General features: G+C 42.2%; 1 protein-coding gene across 2 annotated transcripts in view; it reads right to left on the bottom strand.

Annotated features, from left to right (window-relative positions):
* LOC145934831 (uncharacterized) overlaps positions 1 to 21,095 on the bottom strand; it is a 145,260-nt gene that overhangs the window by 86,718 nt on the left and 37,447 nt on the right. For both annotated transcript variants that reach the window (XM_083035610.1, XM_083035611.1), the window contains exon 2: positions 5,924 to 8,109. In XM_083035610.1, the coding sequence (XP_082891736.1) occupies positions 5,924 to 7,606 (1,683 nt within the window). In that variant the 5' untranslated portion in view covers positions 7,607 to 8,109. The remainder of the gene's footprint in view (positions 1 to 5,923; positions 8,110 to 21,095) is intronic.

Genomic DNA, 21,095 nt, shown 5'->3' with positions numbered 1-21,095 from the left:
CGTAATAATATTTTGCTTTTTAAAGAGCTTCAAGATATATGTGCTTGTTTCACAAATTGTTATTCTTAATTTTTTATTAAATATATAATAAATATATATATTTAAAAATAAATTTAAATAAACTTATATCCTTAATTGTTTAATAAATATATCTCTTTTAATTATCTTCTCATATAAGTGATCTAAAATTATTCTATGCCAGAAAGAAATTGTACAGATAAAATAGGCGATGCATTTTTTTATTCTCAATTAAACAGGACTATTTCTCCCTCGCGCCATTATTTTCTTAAATTTTGTTCATTAAATATTAATAATTGTCGGATAATTTTATAAAAATTTATATCCTCGGAAACCGGAATTCCGGCACGGATAATTGTATTTCACGATTATTGAATAACTTTGCTGATTTGAATAAGTTTCGAGTGGAAAGCAAATGTACCGGAGCAGGATGCTGGGGCACACAAAAGCGACTCCTGTCCGACAGAAGAAACGTCGCACACGAGAGTGGGCTACGAGATGGCTCAAATGGCCCATATTTCAATAATGATAAATCACCCGAGTTCGATGCAACGACAGACACGTACGGGCCGGACTTGAAGAGATCGCCGTGAGATATCACCGTCAGGGGTCTCGCTATCTCGTACTTCTATCTTTTAGATAGCCCTGCCTCCGAGGGCCTATACAGGACGGTTCAAGAGTGTCTCTTACTGCCATTCGAATAATATGTATTCTCCTCACGAAAACCATATTTTTTTTATCGTTATCTACGCATTCTTCCTATACTCACGGATCAAAATTGAAATTTTATAACGCGCGTAATAAAAATGTAAGTTACAGAGAATGTGAGTTCTAAAAGGACATCAAGACACATTTTAAAAACATCGCGAATTTACATTCCTGCGCGTGACGAGACCTGTTTTTTTTTATCCGCGCACTTGCAATATCATTTGTAATAATTTTCCTATCTCTATTTCCGTTCGATCAATGCTGGAGGACTCCTCCTTCATCCTATCGGCCTGTCCTATACGTGCTTCCAACATTGCGGTCGTGTCCAGATGAGTAGCGCATAAAGAAATCATGCGAAGATGATTCCTACACGGAGATATTATGTCGTGATATAAGTTTGAGTGCCGAAGTATTACTCACCGCTGACGACGAACAACCAAGTGTGTATATGTGTATATCTATGTGTGTTCACGGTTCCCGCACGAAAGCAATGAATACGGGATGCGGGATCAATTCAAACGACAGATTAAATGCACTCAAGATCGGGGTCGTAAGAGGGAAGAGAAGGATTCGATGCATCGGCAGGGTTCTCGCTGCGCGATCGAGAACCTGATGCGAAGACGTGCATAGAATACTCGAATATTTTTCGTTGCTCTGTCACAATAGAATCTCGAAAATTGTTAACATAAAAGAAGCAGCAAAAATAAAAAATAACAGAATTATTTTCAATAAAATGAAAAAACTCTTGATGTAAAATAGAAAATTCAGATAAAAAGAAATAGGCTAATAAGAGCCAAGTGCATCTGTTAATCGATCTGCTAAAGATGGAACATTCAAATTAAATGAAGAATATTTTAAAACAAGTTTGTTACGAACGAATTTTTGCGCCTGACTCTTATTAGCTCATTTCCTACCTGCATTTTGTAAAATTATTTATGTTCTCGTGATAAAATCGAGAATTATAGTTATACTCGACAGAATGTTGGTGAAACAAAAAAAAATATAAATTCAACGATCCTCGCGATGTGTATCGAGCAACAATGGACTCGTATTATTCTCTTTTTAACGATTATTTGCACAGCGACCGGTTCGTTCTATTTCCTACGCGATGTTATACGATTATTTTCTCCCTGCACCTTGCATCGGGCGAAATAAAGTTTCCGACATACGGCAGCCGCATACCTGATGATGCGCTCTTTTCTCCCCATCGCAGTCATCTCCACTTCTGTCGCCGGGCCTTTCGCGCATCATCGTGAATCGCCTAACCGCATCAGTTCTACATCTCACGTACGCGATACGTAATTTACCGGTCGACGATAGTGCGCGAGAAAAATCATAGAAATTGTATAGGAAAATTTTTTTTTCCAGCGCGCGATGTTATATATTATAGAATATTAGTTATAGAAAATTTCTCGTTTTTATCGCTTCAAATCAGCTGTGTCTGTCTCTCTCTTGCGACTTCTAACGCTTCGATTATATTATATATTTTGCCGTATTATATACGGCGACGTTCGCGCATTTACACAAGTCGAAAGACGAGTATCGCAACGTTTATACGCCGTTCCCCTCTTTCCGCGGAACGTCGGCGTGTCATTACGCCATACAGTTTATGTAATTCTATGAAATCTCTTCACGGTCGCGTCCGCGCGCGGGTCGCTCATTTCGCCGATTTGCACGAAATCATATAAATTTAACGTCACATTCTCCGGCCGTGTATAAACATCACTAGTAATTTACTGTCCGCAGAGACGACGGCGGTAATCTGCATGCCTTTCAACGCCGGCGAAAATGCACACGTCTGTTGTGAGCCGGATGCGCAAGGTTACGCGACCCTGACCTAGGACGTCTCGATTTTGTAGAGCTAAAAAAAACCAAGAGACGAGCTGTGCGATCTCTCTGATATATATATTAATATTTCTCTCGACGAAAGAAAATCTTTCGTGACGCATCGTCGTAGTTTCGATTTATGAGATTAGAGAATTTTTCTCGCGGAATCGCGAAAATAAGAGAACTACCGAGGAAAGTTTATGCAACACGATGCGTTAACGACTTGGCGTAATCCGGAGTGTCATAGGGACATATCCGACTCGCGGGACAGGAGTTATATTCAGCCTTCTGGCGCAATTAATACTTCGCCTCGATAACCCGCGTTCATCGATATTCAGAAACGTTGCGGCGACGCTGGCGGGCGGGTTACATATTCAAGCGTAATACACGGATAAGTTGAAACAGCACGAACGGACGCACGGCCGCGAATATCTGCGCGGATACCAACCGCCGTATTTACATCCCGGATGAAACTATCGTGAGGGGAACGTGCTGTTCTGAAAACGTACGATAAGAGGAGGGAAACACAGCGAGAGAGCCTGGAGGCTTCTGCGTTGAATACGTCGACGTTAAAAAAAAAAAAAAAAAAACGAACGGAAATCCAGTCAAAATCCACGAACCGCGTATACACTAATAATAGAGCAGATAGTACAGAAGGATAGAAATATATACGACTTCCTCTCTTCGACGTGCCGCGTTCTAAAAATAACGAACGGACACACACTCGACACATTCGGCGGGGCAAAGGCTGTCCAATTCAAATAGTAGATACCGCGCGACCAGCACGTGCTTCCACTTATCCACGGCCGTAAATCAGCTGATTTGCTGTGCGTGTGGATCGCGACCGGAAAGCGTGTGAACTCTTGTAATCCAAGTTAAAACGCGCCATTGATTCAGCCTCGCGATCGGTTCGATTGTCCGGATAAAGATTGTGACTCTAGTAGACCGAGATCTCGCTTTTTAATCTATGATTCATACATTTACGAATGCATTTTCGAGCGAGAATTGCAAGAAGCTTGCACTTATGATCATGCGTACTCTCTCGTGTAATTTACATAACGAGTTTATCGCTAAACTATTTTCCACCTCGCCACCGACTCGCTACTTAAATTATGCGCTATATTTAACCGTGCACATTTTTTTACTTTCCTGCGACAAAAATTGCGTAGCTTCATCGTATATTTGTTCGCGTTCGATCGAACGCGATTCTCTCTATCTGAGCGAGTCAAAGGATCGATATTAAGGTTGCAAATGATCCTTATTAAGATTCCATTCGTAGGATGTACTTCACTGTCGATTACCATACGCACAGAAGTGTACGGAAGCGGTTATATGTATATATTGTTGAAGCTGAACAGGATATATGACGCATGTTTCAGAACAGGGTACTCGCATTTCGCACCATCTAGCTTAATTAAACTAGAAACGTAACAGAATTGCGACCTCGTAGAATTACGGTATAACGTATATCGCACGACGATCTAGTTCATAGCACTATGATTTTAATTCCATACTCTGTTTTTTGCCTGACACATGACGTATATTATGTTCGAAACGCTCCCGATTATTCGCTTTATCGATTATTAATCACGTGATCGTATCGAGGATAAATGCGAGCCCCGTTTCTACTACATTCATCTGTTCCACCTGTCACGTGTAATATGCTCGATGCGGATTCTTATCCAACGCCCATTGATCAATGTAATCTCCTTTCACGCAAGATAAGAGCTCGATCGAATTTACCAGCCGTTTATCGCGCGACATCGCGATTTTAGATTTTATAAAACCCTATACCTAGATTCTCTCTTGAAATTTCAATATCTGTAATGCATGTACATTGAATAAGATAATATTAAATATTGCGAAATGGAGAAATGCCTTTTCAGTCGCGGTTATCAGGCTCCAAAAAATTCTCAAAAAATTTGTAGCTGACAGATAACACCGTCTGTCACATTCGCAGCGTAATAAATGACGTATGTTAATAGCACGAAAGCCGTGTTGTGAATCTTGTCATGAAAACAAATTTAATGAATTTATTAAATTAATATATTATTAAATAAATAATTTAAATAATTTAAATTTAATTAATTAAATTAATTTAAAGAAACATAAGACCAAGAAGGCGCTATTTTGCAAAACAACGTAGCTCGGCATTCTCTATGTTGCTCGTTTTTCCAGCCGATTCCGCAGTCTGTCTCTATCGAATCATTTGCTACCGATCGCACAAACCGTAAAGCGGAATCCTAACAGAGGCGTTAGAATCGCCGGGGGGACCGGCGCGGAACGGGTTAAAGGCGAGTTAATGGCGAGTCGTCGGCGAAGAAATGTCGACAAGCTACCCGTACAGTCGACGATAGTCGATCCTTCTCTCTCTTTCTCTCTCCGACTTTTCCGGCGATCCGCCGCGAAGACTTTTTCTTCGGCGTTTATCTTGACGCGATCACGGAGTCGTGGCGCACACCGGGGTGAAAGTTGCTCACCGCGGAATAAACATCGCGAATAACGATTACGATAAAACCAAACGAGCCAATCAATAATTCCATTCGCGCGAATTGCCGTATCGCTTATTCGATTTCTTTCAGTATCGGTTTCTTTCAGAATTCAGAATATTCCACGATATACTCGAATCAAATTCTTTTTCCTACTTTCAATCTCAATTTTTTAATCTAACATCTCTCTACTTTGTCACTCTCTTTTGAAACTACTTAATTTATAGTTTTATCAAAATTCTTTTAAATCTCTAAATGGCAAACTAATCGACTGCTTATTTGAGATATCAAATAGAAACTTAATTCCTATAAATTAAATCTATCGAAGTCTAAAAAATATAAATGCGTGAGAACATTGAGGGTGGAAAGCAAAATTTCGATTCGGATAATCAAATTGCAAATTATGTACCATAATTTTTACCATGTTTTAATAATTAGTCACGAATTATATATTCTATTAAAATAATTTTCCATATTAGAGCATGTTATATTTTGTTAGAAAAAAGTCTTAATAATACGAATAATGTACTCATGTAAATAAAATTTTCTTTACATGAATATATATTATTCATATAATTTAGAATCAATTTTTCTAACCCAAATTATATATATAAAATGTATATATATATATATATATATATATATATATATATATGAGATTTTGTATTTGAAGAATGCCCGTACACATATATGAATCGACCAGGCGGGAACGGCGACCCCGTCCGGCGCGATCCTTTGTCAAAGTCCCTTAATCATAGCCTCATTTCTCAAACGGAATCTCCCGCGGATCTCCGCACGCATGGAGTACGCGGTGCGACGAACGACTCAATTATTGTCCGGTGCGCCCCTCAGAGGGGCGGGGAGGAAGAGAACTCACTTACCTCTTCTACGAGAGATCTCTGCATATTGGTCCAGCATAGTTTGCACGGGCACACGTCCTTACTCGCGTCCTTCGGATTCTCATTCCGTTCCCGGTCGTTCCGCGCGTTGCCGGCGGCGGCCTGCGGCGGCGGCGGCGGCACCGGTGGTGGCAGTGGACTCGCGGCTACTTCGAGGCTGTCTGAACTCGAGTTGTGGCGTCGCGGCGGCGTGATGTTGCTGCCGACGTTCGCCTGCTGACAGGTCGCCTGTCTGACCTCGCACAACCTGCCGTGCTCGACGTGCATACCGCACGGCATTTGTTGGCCGCATCTGACGGCCAGTGATGGAGACACAAATACACTCGCCGTGCACCTGCTTGGTTGCTGCGGCTGCGGCCGCAGAAAGTCATCCAGCAGATAAAAGCTTTGCGCGCGATTCGATCTGTTCGTGGTGGTGGTCACAGCGCGAGTCGTCTCCACGGTATTCTGTTCTGCGGCTCTGCAGAAATCACGGCCCTCTCGATTCTTCCTGCATTGTTCGGGATCTTCCAGCTGATGTCGGTTACGTGGCGCGGGGTGTCTCTCGTCGAGATCTCGATCGATTGCCGGCTCGTTGTCTTGGTACAACCTGCGACTGACCTTCGACCTGCCGGCGGCCTGGCCAAACTCTCCGTTTTCTCGATAGACGTCTCTACTGACTCGGGAAACTCGCGCCGAGTAGGAAGTCGGCTGATGATAGCGTCCCTTGCAGCTCGAACCGCGCGATTCCTCGCGGAAGTGTTCACCCTCGATCATAGATACGCTCATATTGTGCGACAAGGAGTTCTGGCTAGCGTGGGAACTATTGCCGCCAGTGCTGGCGGGAGTCCTTAAAAGTGCGCCGAGGGACCGCCACTTCCGGTCCTGTTGATTCGTCGATGTAGATGAGACTGAAGATCTGTTCCACTTCCTCTCGTTCGACGGTGATGTCAGCAGACTGTTACTTACGGACCACTTCCGCTCGTTCGTGGGCGACGTCATCGAAGACGGCCACTTTCTCTCGTTCGAGGGCGATGCCATCGAGGCGTTGGACCAGTGGCGCACCGATGACGTGCCGATAGCAACGGCACCGCTGCCAGAGCTTTTCTCCCGTTCTCCCGCAAATTGTTCCTCCCGTTGTCGGGCCTTCCACCAGGACGATGTCGAAGTGAAGAGAATTAGCGCGCCCTTCAGAGGGTTCTGATTCTTGGCCGTTCCCTTCGGCGAAAGATCGCGGTCTTTGACCTTCAGTGAGCAGTCTCTGAAATTGGAGTCGCATTCACGATCGCTGAACGCGGCAGCGTCACGCTGCTCCCTCAGAGCATTCTTCGCAGTCGCCACTTCCTCTTCGTGGTACAAGGTCGCATTTGTGCTACGCAGCCGCGGTCGAATCCTCACAAAACCGTAATCATTACCGTCTTGAACGACGGGATCGAACGACTCGCGGGACGACTGTTGCTGCCGAGGATGATGAAGACTGTTGGTGCAAAGCAACGAACACTGCGTCGTCGCCGTCTGACCGCCGTACTGATGATGACCGTTGCTCAGCTGTAAACTCGGCTGTTGCAGCAGCGTCGAGGTCCTCGCGCGATGGCCCTCGCCAGCGGTGCCGCGTTGCAAGCACGAGAAGCTCGCCGAGTGCCGTAAGCTCGAGGGCGTATTGCCCGGCTGACTCACGCCCAACATGTCGCCACCTTTTATTTTCAGTCTTTGATCTCTCGCGTGAGAGGCGGATGTGTATAGATATTAATGTGTACGTGTGTGTACGACGAGGATAGGGCTGATACAAAGGGGCAGGGCAGGTGGAAAGGCAGTTAGCGAGAAGCGAAGAGCTAAGATCGACGAAGGAGAAACGGTAAAGCGGACGGAGCAGCGATCTCAACTCGTCATTACTCCTGGCAGTGTTTTTATCAGTCTCGGCGATAACATCCGGAAGAGAGGATCTCTCTTCTTCCCTCCTTTTCTTCTAGGCTAACCTGCTCTTGCCTCGGTCGATTCCTCTTCCCTGTATCGCGCGCGTCATCATCGCTCTGACTCGAGACTCGTGTGGTTCTCTCTGTCTTTCTCTATCTCTTTTTTTTTGTCGTCGAAAAGCCACCCTGCCACGGGCTACATCCTCGTCGCTACAAAGTGTCTCTTTCTCTCTTTCTCTCATGCACCGTATGCGACGCCTATGGTTCGTACGAGATCTGTAACAGAAAGTAGGAACAGGGTAGGGAACAGCAAACTCAAAAAAAAAATGGTTGCGATGAAACAAAACAGCGGTAGTGGCGCATTCGTGAAAAAATCAAAGTACTCGATGAAGTGAACGGGGAGGAAGAGATGGTAGGGGCACAAGGAAGAAACAGTGATTTCATCATGGACCGCGCGAGATGAACGCGACGATTCTTGAGATTAGCTGTCGAAACTCTCCGGAGCTATGATCCATGGAGGGAGATCGGTGAAGGATGAAGGTCGTTTTGCGGTCAGCGCGAGACAGGGTATCAGTATGTCTACCCAAGTGTTTTCCATGAAAGTTCGCCGCGTTTCTACGACAATGAGCGAGGTGAAACGCGCGGGTTCGTTAGATTCTTTTCTCGGAAATATGCGTGAAATTCTGAGCAAGAATTAATTCGCGCTAAATGTGTTGATTAGAGAAAAGATTCTTCTCAATATTAATATAAAAAGAATATCAAAATATAAAATTGACAAACAAAATTCCAATTTAAAATTTAAATAGACAAGACATTGTAAGCCTCGAATGTTGCCTAAGAAATATTTAAATAAGCAGATAGGAAGATTACTTTTAATCTACTTAACTCGGAATTTACATATTACGTTTGATTCAATATCTTGCAAGCATAAGTATATTGCAAACACACGTGGATTAAAATATGATGTTACGTAACTAAATGTAAATAAAGGTGAATAAAAGTGAACAAAATTGGAGCGTATCGTTCGGATGTAAATACAATGCTTGAATGTTGTTATTTGATTGCACACACAGTTTGCAAAGCCGAATTGTGTGCTGCTGAAATTGTAACACAGCGAAAGTATGAATATAACAGAATTTTCGCGGAAATGTCGTCCGTATAGATCGCGCTAATGAAATGTAAAAATGATTAATGGAACACGACTGTAACTTTTGATGCAATGAATGAAAGCCAATGATGTACCGGCATGCTCCTCGATGATACATAATCAATGCAATTTATTAAAAAGAAGCTCTGAGGAAAACCGAGAATTACGGAATTATTTTGTCGACGAGGATGAAGGAAAAAGAAGGATTTATTTCAAAAAATTTAGGACATTACGCATCTTCTCTTTCAAGTCTATAATATTGATGTAATTATTTCCTAATTAGAGGTCTGGACCGTTATTAACGTGATTAATATATGTAAGAGACGCGTCTGATTAAAAAGATAAATCCGCTTTACTTGACAAAGCGGCAAACCCTGCTGTTCTTAAAGATTCTATCTAAAGATAGAAAAAATGCATAGTGCGAAACTTTGATACTTTGTCAAGTCGGCATATTTTCCAAGTTATCGAAAAATATTAGGAAGACGCAGAGTGAAGGACTGCACTTTATCATGACACTTCGGTCAATCACGAGTGTTAATTAAGACTTTCCTCTTTTTTTCTCGCTCTCTCTCTCGCAAATAAGGCTGCATCAGCTTTGTTAATACATGCAACGTCGTGTCGTCACACGAGATATCGCGAGAGAACGCTCGACTCACTCGTGTCAGTTTTAAGCAATCCGCGTAATTATGCCGTGTGTCGCAAGGCATCCGGTGATTCCGCGACACCCCGTAGATACGAGAGACGCGATCGGAATTCGCTCGCTCGCGCTATAAGTTCTAATATGAAACGGGTTACACCGCTCCCCAGGATTTCTCTGACTTTATAGCAACGGCACGCGGCGACCCGTCTACTGCGCGTCTGTATGTACATGTGTACATACAATACGTAGGTGCGCAAGACGGTGAAAGGTTTTTCAAGGCGGGAAAGCAGCAAGTGACACCCACACGGCGAACGAACGCAACGTAAAATGAACGACGTACGGCGATGCGAAAAGGCAAGGCCGCGTACGCGCGGATAAAAGTTCGCCGCGCGTTCTTGCGAAATTCTGCGCGAGCAGGCGCGGACGCCTGTCGCAACAATAATAACACGTAATGGGATAGCCGCGAATCGCGCGCAATTAGATATATCGGACATTTGCCGGCCGATCGGTCACAATTACACGCTCGCTCTTTTTCTAGCCCCCTTTCGATCTCTCTTCGTCCTTGAGAGCGATATTTCCCGGGCATCTCGTCGCGATTTTTCGGGATTTTCTCGAGAGAAGGCGTAACATAATTCATGACAAATTTCGCGCGTCGCAATCTCGCCACGTAATAAACCTTCATCTTTATTCGCGTAAATGAGAGACCTCGATTCCACGTACGGGACTGATATGCAATATTTATACGCCGTTACATTCTGGATACTCGAACGCGTGTATGTTTCATGTTTACGTGACGCACCAACTAAGAGCGCGTGTGTTTAAGCTAAGCCGAGTTTTACGGCCAACGCGCCTTCGCGGATGCAAAACGGTTCGCGCTGCTCTCGTTGCGAACGCGCGAACACGAAAGCGTCAGTCAATTAGCTCGACGATTTGACCGTGCCGTTTTTAAGCGGACGATACGCATCATCCTAAAAAATCGCGGACCTCGTAGCATTCAGGGCATAAAGTCGACAGTCATTGCGCGCGGGATGAATCCAATCAGAATAAGAACGATAAATGTGTCTGCACGTACATCTATATATAAACGTAAACTCTCTTGAATTTACATAAAATGTATAACCAGATTATAAATTAAGAAATTATAAAAAATTTTATGCATATTCCAGATTGTCCGTATATAAGTACTTGACAATTCTCGAGTCGAAATGTTCTCCTATTCTAAATTTCAATTTTCAATCTAATATCTCTATTTTGATATTTATAAGTGAAAAACTGTTCTTTTACTGCTTATTTGAGGTATAAAATGGAAAAAAAGCTCAATTTCTATATAAATTAAATCTATCAAAATCTTTTAGAACCGATAAATGTGAGAGAATTGAAGTTGAAAATGGAAATAAAATTTCGACTCACAGGTTTCTCCTTTGAGAGACGATAATCATCCATTAATTTCCGCCGAGAAGGATTCGATATCGAATCCGCCGAGAAAACCCGCGATTGAGGTCTTTTGTTCGGGAGACATACATATGTGCGCATATATATCAGCTGATGATCGTATACGGGAAACTCTCACCTCGCATTGTTCGCGCGCACGCGTCGTCGAACGCGATGAATTCGCGCGTGACGCGATGCCGCGCGAGAGAACGCAGAACGTGTAAAAATAATGTGCCGCGCACATTTGCGCTCTGGATATCGCGAGTCAACGGCGTAATTGGCCGGAATCTTCGGCCGTAACTAATTACGGGACCGGCGTATAATAAGCGCGCTCGGGCGGCGCCGCGACTCTTGCATCAAGATTCGTTGCGAAAGAAATTTGAAAGCTCTTCCTTCTCGGGCTCTTCGTCGTCCTCCCCGAGAGAGGCTCCGATTAATTTTGAAAGGCGACGAGAGTTGCGCGATCGCACGGACAGGAAAACGCAACACAACGTACGGTTTCGCTGGAAATCTACCATGATTTTTGTTGCCCAATTCCGCTTTCGCGGGCGAATCGCCGACGTGTCGTAAAAAATAAAAACAGTACTTATACAACGCAATGTATATAAGACAAATTCAATTAGACAAGAGAGTTTGAGATGCGGAGAGAAATTAAATAGATGGTTACTTATCTCAATCCAAGCTCAATTGTGAACGATCAATCTGATGCGTCTTTAGAATATTCTTGCAGCGGAGAAAGGATTAAGGCTGCAAGTGATTAGTCATGATGTAACAACGCGCTATTAAAATGCATGTTCACTCCGGTACTTTTTTCGCGCGTAATTAAGACAGGATTTATCGATGAGTCAGTAGCTTTTAATGGTTGGATAACAGAAAGGGGAAGAGAGAGAGAGAGGAAATTTCTCTCGGTCGTGCGATAACATGCTCGGATTTAATCTCTGGGTCGAATCCCGAGGTTTCCGACTTACGACAGATTTGACATCGTCATCGACGTCCGCGCTTGCATTGCGGATCCTCCCAGGATTGCGCAATTAGATAATTTCGTAGTACGATTTATTGGCCGGAAGAGATTTCCGCGCGGGAATAAGCTGCAATCGCAAGATTACACACGTGTGCACGTGGACGTGCTAAAACCGCGTTTGTCAATTCCGAATGCCGTGTTATGACATGTCGATTTCGCGCACGTGCGAAAATTTTGTTTCCCCGCGTGCCGATACACAATGGCGATACACGCTTGACTCATTTCTTTTTCGTTGCACAATGTTCGAGATTTCGTCATATTTCTGTAACTTCTATAAAAATTGCGCCAGTTTCCCGCTATTATTCATCAAGAAAACATATTCCTTATAATTTTTCAAAATTAATACGTGTAATATTATTAAATGAGAGTTTCGTCAGAGATGTAGCCGCGATCTTGACTTGTAACTATATTCGGAAACGTGGCTTCTCACTATCCGTAACGATTTCAATCTCCTGCTGATTAATTAGAAACATAAAAATGTCTTTGCGCTCGGTTTGATGCAAATTAAGAACGACATAAAAACCTCGTATATATCCCGAATATCTTCCAGACAGTACACGCGAGGTTCTCATTTATAGCAATGATATTGAAAAGGAGGGTCCACTTTGACGATCCATCGAACGCGATCGTTAAGAAATACGAAACCGCGTCCTATCGAGAAATACTGACAGGCATATAAAATATGGCAATAAACGTCCGCCCGAATATGGGCTCGATAAGGCGAAACTTCGAAGGGCACGACTGAAGGGGGAAGACGAAGAAGGTCAAATATATATATATACTATATTGAAACTTGCTTCGATCTTCAAGCCGCAGGATCTGACAAAGTTGATCATTCCTTTCATCTGTCAAGTTTCTCCAATATAAATTTATCATCTTTCAAGTGCGACCTCCGGCGTATCCAGGAAGATGAACATGTAAAACTTGATTCTAGAATTTTGCTGTAGAGTGCCTTGAAACACGATGACTCGCGTATCTCATCGTTAAGTCCATGAATCATTTATCCTCGAATTTTGTTCAACATGTGTGCCTTATCATTTATTTCACAGACTGCAGCTCGTCGCTTATCATCAGGCATATAAAAGCACTATTTAGAGCTTGAAGGGCGGATAGAAATTTCCGAGCGAGCGAATGATAATTGCATCGGTACGCCGGGATAATTAAGAACAATGAAGAGAGTATAGAAAGCGGTAATAGGTAGCCGCAGTGAGGCAAATAGATGAAACAATTGACGGTGACAACAACGACGACGACGGAAAAGCGAGATTATATAAAATCGGCAAACTTGGCGGTATGTCTACAAACAAATCTATACGCAGACATCCCTCGTCCCTTGTTGGGATAATAATCGTTGCTTAAGTCACGCGATGCGAATTAAACGAGAATTTCCGTGAGCGTGACGCGAGCCTTCGTTATTTCGGGAGTTCGTCGGGAGCTCGCCGGGAGCTCGCCGGGAACGGGAGACACTTTCGACGAACAATACCGCTATTCAGCCAATGGCTGCGTCGAGATGATGATGGGCGGCATAATAGATGTACAAGGGGTTGGTGTTGCAACTCTTTGGATTATCAAGAGAGGGCAGAAAAGCTAGTGTAACAGTGTCGTTTAATTAAAGCGTTACGTATAATTTGTCATTAAAATTAAATTATATAATTTTTTATTTAACTTTTTTTATTAATTAATAAAGAAAATAGATAGAATGATAGATTAAGAGATTAATATAAAAGAATAAGATAAATGATTATACTAATAAAAGTAATATGAAATTCAAGATAAAATAAAAAAATATTATATAATTAAATATAAAATAAATATAAGAAAGTAAAAGGACAAGGCCGTCTTTTGCGATTTAAAGTTGCTCGGAAGATGTATGCTCTTCCTACGTAGCTATACAATTCCGTAATAATAGTGTGGGAAAAAGATTCTCGCTCGTGAAGCTGAGTGTATACAGAGCGGGATGAGTTGGCACACGTTTACCCTACTAAACTTAATGTAGACTGTAGTGTAGAGAACCGCGCGGCGTCAAGCTAATTACACTACGGCGAAACGTACGGTAACTTTTAATTCCGGAATTACGTATGTGGTCGACACCCAATTAGAAGAGCGCCGTATACCGGGCCACGGGGGAAGCGCATAATCGCTATTAAAGTTGCAGTAGCAACGGCAGTCGCAACACCTGAGATAGCGTTAGGCAAGACGTCGCGCTTGATGATAGTTTCGCTGTCAGAAAAGTTGGGCTTGATTTTCCCAAGAATTTAATTTTCTTAATCCTTTCCCTCTCTACCTCTCCCATTCTATCGAATCTCGCTCGTCGAAATAATTATGCTAGACATTAACGAGCGCGAAGGAAAAATTAAAAGATGTTAAAAAGTAATAGATTGTAAAGTATAATTAAGATATGCCGTGACAATCATCGGCTGTAATAATGAATTAGCGGTCATTCGCGCGATCGATAAGCCGCACGTTCTCTTTCGTTTTGTTCGTGGCAAAAAAAAGTAATATTGTTCATTCAATAGCGAATATAGTGATTATTTATCGAATACGAAACTAGAAAAAAATGAAGCTGCTGATACTCGAAGTATACTTATATTCTTTTAATTAGTGACTATCCTATTAGTGATATGGACATCTCGCGCTCGTAATTAAAAGAAAATTTTGGTTACACACATATATATGCACACTCATCATTCGTTTATATTATGCTGTTGTAATGCATGATTTCGAATGACAGAAACTATGATATTCTATATAATATATCGCCAACATTTATCCGTAGCTTCATCCATAGATTTAATTGAACAATGCACTTGTATAAAATGATCGCAGCAAAGTAACGTAATTTTATATATTTTAGATAATCAAAAAATTGTCATCGACATAAGGGACAAATATTTTCAGACGTACAGACAATCCCGGATATTTCCAGTCACGATAATTCTAAATATTCATTCGTGCGCGTAATGAATGCACGTCGTCGACATTGTCAGTGGATTAACTATACAAATCACCGGGTGTTGCAAAGAGCTGTATTCAGTCGTCCGGGAAGAAAGAGTAACGCAATTAAGCGGTAATCACGCGAGAGTCGCGTATATATACACAAAGTTTTATACAGTACCGCGAGTTAGCTCGTTTAATGGATTTTACGTCGCCGTACTTTGACCTCGTCGGCCAGCGGCCCCGCGCCTCTCATCGAACCCCTTTCCCGTCGTCCCGGGGACCACCCTCGACAGTCGGGGGGCAGACGGCGCAAAAGGAAAATAATTGGTGCTCGCGAAATCGATACCGTCCCGTGTACATCACGTGTATATGTTACATTACATATACATATACGTCAAATCACGCGCGCGCCTCCAGAGATTCGGCCGAATGAGTGAGTCGCGGTGTAACGTAATGTTACGTTACAGTATCGAATAGCGATTCGATGTAAATTGCACGGATCAATGTACATGTAAACGTAATGCTCTGCCAAGTTTCCAATTACAGAAGAAAATATATATATATATCTCAGATTAATTTCTTCAAATGGCATTCTATTAACGATTAACGAAAACGATGATTAAAAATTACTCCAAGTAACTTTGTACTCCAAGTAATTGTACTTCCTGCCGAGGAAACATTACCTACCATCGATTGCGGTCCAAAATTATAACGAGACATGCGACGTTTGTCAACTCCCGGGTCTTGCGAGGATGTTAATTTAGCGTGCTCATAATTTCCTAACGAAAGCGCCGATGCAAAACGACACATCCATTTTACGACGAGACGTTAATGACATGCCGATTAAAAATGCAAAAGCGCTAATTCGTCAACGATTTTTCGCGCTCGTTTCGCAGACGTACGCATCCCCAGACGCGCTTTCTCTCATGAATTGGATAAAAAAAAAAAAAAAAAAAAAAAAGTATATATCGCGGGCCGTTAATACGACGTAGCCATTAAGGCCGCCGGCGAGCGGCAAGCCGTGAATGTTAGAAATCTCTCGTAAGCAGAGCGTATACGCCACCCGTTATAGACTGAGCACAAAAAAAAATCTATATGTGGCATATGTTTCGCGAACGCGATCGCGGAAATCCCGAGATTCCATTCAAAGGGATCAACGAGAAAGTCTATAAGCGATAGCGATTTCTGCGCAGTGAAAACGTTCTTAATTATACGATCATAATGTGATGTAGAAACACATTCATCGAAAGAGATATTACTGGAAACCAGGGTACGTATAAGAGAATGAGTATTCGTAATCATCATGGACTGTTTAATTTTAGCGGCCGTCCAAACAATGCAAATGTCATCTTAAGAGTTTTAACGTGTTAATACATTTTATGTTATATGTTCTAGTTTAGTATTATTTTAATTTAAAGAGAACCCTATAAAATTTATCTATTTAACATTTGACTTTTCCCTGAATTAAGGTGTATTTCACTATGTAAAGTATTATTGAGTATTTTGAAGATTTTTGAGGATTGGCGACTGCGAATACCCGTTCTCTATATGTACCCTGCTGAAAACGAATCTAATACTACATATCACAAGACAGAGCTGCGCGTGCAGAATTTACTAATTAGATAACTAATTTCTGGCGGGGCTGTAAAATCTTTCTCGATATGTAAAATTTTTTTATAACAGTTTTTAATTCGCCGAACTTCGTTTACGCGTTCTTGTGTGATACGGAAAGACATGAGGGATGCGACCGCTTGCTCGCGGCTTACGATAATGTAATGTCACTTTCTCGGACGCGTAACATAAGAAGAGCGACGGAACTTGTTGCGAAAGCAACGAGCTAGAGCAGTCGCCGTCGTCTTTTGACACGCCACGCGCGCACGCATTGTTCGCGCACCTACGCGAGCGGGTTTTTCTCGTCATCGCGAACCGGACTCCCGATGCCTTTATTTTTGCGAAAGAAGAGACTACGATAGAGTCAGCGTAGCGGGTCCATACATGATAGCGAACACCAAGGCAGAAAAATAAATTTCTCGATTCAGATTTTTTATGCCTCGAAATTGAATCGAAATTCGCGTGTTAATCTGTATCTGATCCAGACTGTAATTTCGCGCTTGGAATAAAAAAAATATCACAATATCCAACTCGTTATGTACCTACACCATGAAATCTCGATGATATCTCGCGCCTCTAGTATATAATAAATGAAATTACTGTTTGCAGAGAGCGCGTCAAATGCTATAACGAATCGAACAGCGTTGGAAAACTCGCGTGAAAAAGGCAAAATCGCTCGCTGCTCTCGCGTGAATTCTCTCGTTGCGGAACAGCGCCTGCGATAGATACGAAATCTCCCTTTCGCTCCGATAATAATGCATCGCGATAATATCCCGCTTGGTACTACCAAAGGAGCGCGCATGCAACCGTGGCCGAATATGATATTCGACGGGGCTAATTATGCGTGCAACTTGGAGCGAATGATACGGGCGGCGTACAAAATGAAATATGAAAGAAGCGAGCGCAAGAAGAGAAGGAAAAGAGACAGAAATAAAACAAGACGAGGAGAAAAGAAGAGACACGTGCCGCGAGCGAGGAAAGCGTGAACTTTTACATAATTAGTGGCTGCGCATGCCGGATTCATTAATTGTCGGCAGTCGTTAGTGCGACGTGCATGCGATTCTTTCTTACTGATTGGCGTGTTAATTATATCGCTGCCGATTTAAATTTGCGCACGCTCACGTGATGCTCTCGCGATTTGATGCGATATGGAATGCGGACGAAAACATGCGCCTATCGATGTTTGACAATGCGAGCACAAGAAAATAATTGCACATATCACGCATCCCTATTGTGTATCAAACATTAATGATAAAAACATTTTGTCAAATATTAGTAATTAAAACATTTTTTACTAACTTCAAAATAAATTTTTTTCCAAAAATGTTACGCTTTATTCAAAGCAAATATTCTGGTAAAATAAAAAAAATAATTTACGGGATACGTAGCGTATATTCTACTACCCCAAAACGTTAAATCATCGCGGAAAAAATGCGGCAAAGCATGTTTACAAAAAAAAATTTGCACAAAAAATTACACACTCGAGAATGTGAATTATTTCATGCTCTCGTGCTGAAACGCGATAAACGCAAGCGCGGAAAAAGATGGGTCGCTTGAATAAACGCGAGAAATTCGCGAAACGATATAAAACGTCCGCAAAATCGCTCGCTGTTGCTACCCGAGCATCGTAAGCGACTTGTCAAATTAATATATGTAAGATGGGAAAAAGAAGAACTTCGTGTGCGCGACGGAGAATTACTCATCATATATAGATATGCTATATAAATTGATGTGGGTAGATTGGAGATTTCTGGTTTTTCCGTTCACGCACGCGCGTATATTCTTTTCAATGGAAAAAAATGAAAGTGCGCGTGCTGTTTTATTCCATCATTTTTCATATATACGATCTAAGGATATATTGTTATGTAACACGCGATAAGATCGAATCGATATTCGACGAGGTTGTAAAATAATAGTAATGGCGAATAAAATTGACAGTCACAATAGCGAATCGTGTTCCGGCATGCGGTACGTGATCTTGACGCAAAAAAATTTTTTTTTTTTTTTTTTAAGATACGAGGCACTTGCACGCGCTGAGAAACATAACGAGCCAAAAATAAATGACAGTGACGTAATTTGAGCAATATATATATTTACATAATGATCTCGTCGCGCTTAAATCACGCCGACCGGCATCCATCCGCATCCTTCCGAAACGCGACCTTCTCAACCCACGATCTTTCGAGGAGCCCGCTTACCTCACGCTTAAATTCGGCAACGGTTAACGTCACGCAAGTGTAAACGATCTCGTTCGATGGCCGCGAGCAGGTCGCGCGGTACATACATACTTTGTTGCGGGAACTCACATTACGCGAGTGAGCGGCAATAACAAGCCGACAATCTGCCATTGTTCACCGGCCTGAGAGAAGAAGGGAGAGAGAGAGATATCACGCCTACACTCCCTAAACGACGAGTGCGATTATCACAACGACGACACCGACAGCAACGGGTAGTCCATTAAGCGACGCGGGGTTGAAGGTTTCAATGACCCCGCGGCGCGAATTACTCACTTGATCGTTCGCGATCGCGCGCACGCGAATTTTGATCGATCAATTTCAATCTGCGCCGCTCGAGTACGTCAGTCGGGCTCGTTTACGGCGCGTTTATTATATACGCACCCCGAGTTTGTAGTCGCGTCGTCATCGTCGTGATACGAGAAACAATTTTTATCTCCAGCGTATGGTATAGTCTCGCGTATCGCTTCACGTCTCGTTACCTTCGAGACCGCAGCGATAGGTCTCCCTAAGTAAGTCCCTCGATATCGATCATTGTCCACGTGCAATTGCGACGGTTTTCCCCTACGGGAAAGAGAAGTGGCGCAAGGACGCCGATGAATGAAAGCGAGTATAGACCGCGCTCGGAATAGGATCGCCTCGAAGCCGAAACGAAGCGGGTTCCGCGACGTTTATGACCGTTTTTTTTTCTTAATAGCACGATTGATACTCAACAGCTCTGAATACCGATGTGACGCATAAATTCAACCACTCAAAATTTTCTCATCATTATTAGACGTCGAACAAGTATATCAAGAGACGCATCTTGTGCCGAATATAGCCGGAAGAGCTATTACACATATATCTTCGAGGGCGAAGTAGCATTTAGATTAAAAATAAAGATAAAAAAATATTTATATCTAATTTGATAGATTAGAAGAGAGAAAGCGGTTTAATCACCAACAGTATTTCAACATTATGCCGGTCAAAAACCTTCGTTAACAATGCGTTGCAACGCTACTTTCTAATTAGTCTCTTAATTCGTCGAAAACTACCGGTCAAGCGATTTCTCCCAGCAACCGACGCACAAAATTAAGTTTCCGGTAATTAGAGATTAGAAGTGACGTTAAATTCATTACCAGAGAAGCGCGTGATATTCGTACATAAATTTCGCTCGCGAAATGAAGATCGCGTTCTTTCGCGTTCGTTTCTTTCTGAGCGTAATTATAAATAGATTGTACGTAAAAAAAACTATAAAAATACGAGATCGTAGTTACATCATCTGTCACGGGAAATTGTTATGCGAGCCATAACTCGAGTTGGGTTCTGCTTGACCTCGCGACCCGAAGGCGCAACGGTTTATTTAGCCGGTTCTTTAGGAAAATCACCGCTACCGCAGTATTGTATAGTCTCCATTAAATTGTATAATTCATAATATGACGCAAGAATGCACCGCCTAAAGGCAATCGCGATTACCACGCGAAACATCGATTTTGCTATTTATGCCCTCGTCTTTTTGTCATTGCCAGGCTGCCTATACAAAACATACATATCCGTTTCTCTGCATTATATTTGAAATTTGCATTATGATGGCAACGTATCACGAGATAGAAATAAGATAATATACTTGAGAAAAAAATAAAAAATTTTGAAATATTTTATATAAAAAAAAAAAAAAAAAAAAAAACAAAAATTTCTCATCACAGAAAGTTCTGTACAAGAATCGGAAAATTCTACACCGCTGCAGGATAATTTCAAGAGTAATCGAACTGTCGATGAACCTGTAGCGCGGTACAGGAACAGTTTCGTGCAACTAATAGAACATTCACTCTAGAGTAATTCATTCATTCTTTCTCTTTCTTTCTCTAAGAAACTGATTTGATATATATGAATCAATTTAATCGCTCTCGCGCAGGCCAATAAATACGTCATCAACTATAAACGTTTAATCGCCGACGAGACTCTCATTTCTTTCGCTTCTCGAGTGACCTTCGTCGACGAAGTTACTTTCATCGATAATCGATACATGCCACTAACTAAAGACGAATCTGTAGACGTACTCGTCGACAAATAGAAACGCACGCTGAAAAGTCTTCATAGAGGAAACGCGCACCTTAACATGACAGCCTTATAGTACACCTAATTTTAAAAAGCGCGTATCCTAAACGCAGTGCGATTATAGCCTTGCGATATACTGCACTCGATATTTCCGGCAGTTATTTCGGATAATCGATGTGATTGACAACCTAATCTGTACTTGTC

The sequence above is a fragment of the Prenolepis imparis genome, unplaced genomic scaffold (assembly GCF_030444845.1).
Source record: "Prenolepis imparis isolate NDT839.2.m4 unplaced genomic scaffold, iyPreImpa1.0 SCAF_4, whole genome shotgun sequence".
NCBI classification, from domain to species: Eukaryota; Metazoa; Arthropoda; class Insecta; order Hymenoptera; family Formicidae; genus Prenolepis; species Prenolepis imparis.
This window is presented reverse-complemented; position numbering and strand designations above follow the sequence as displayed.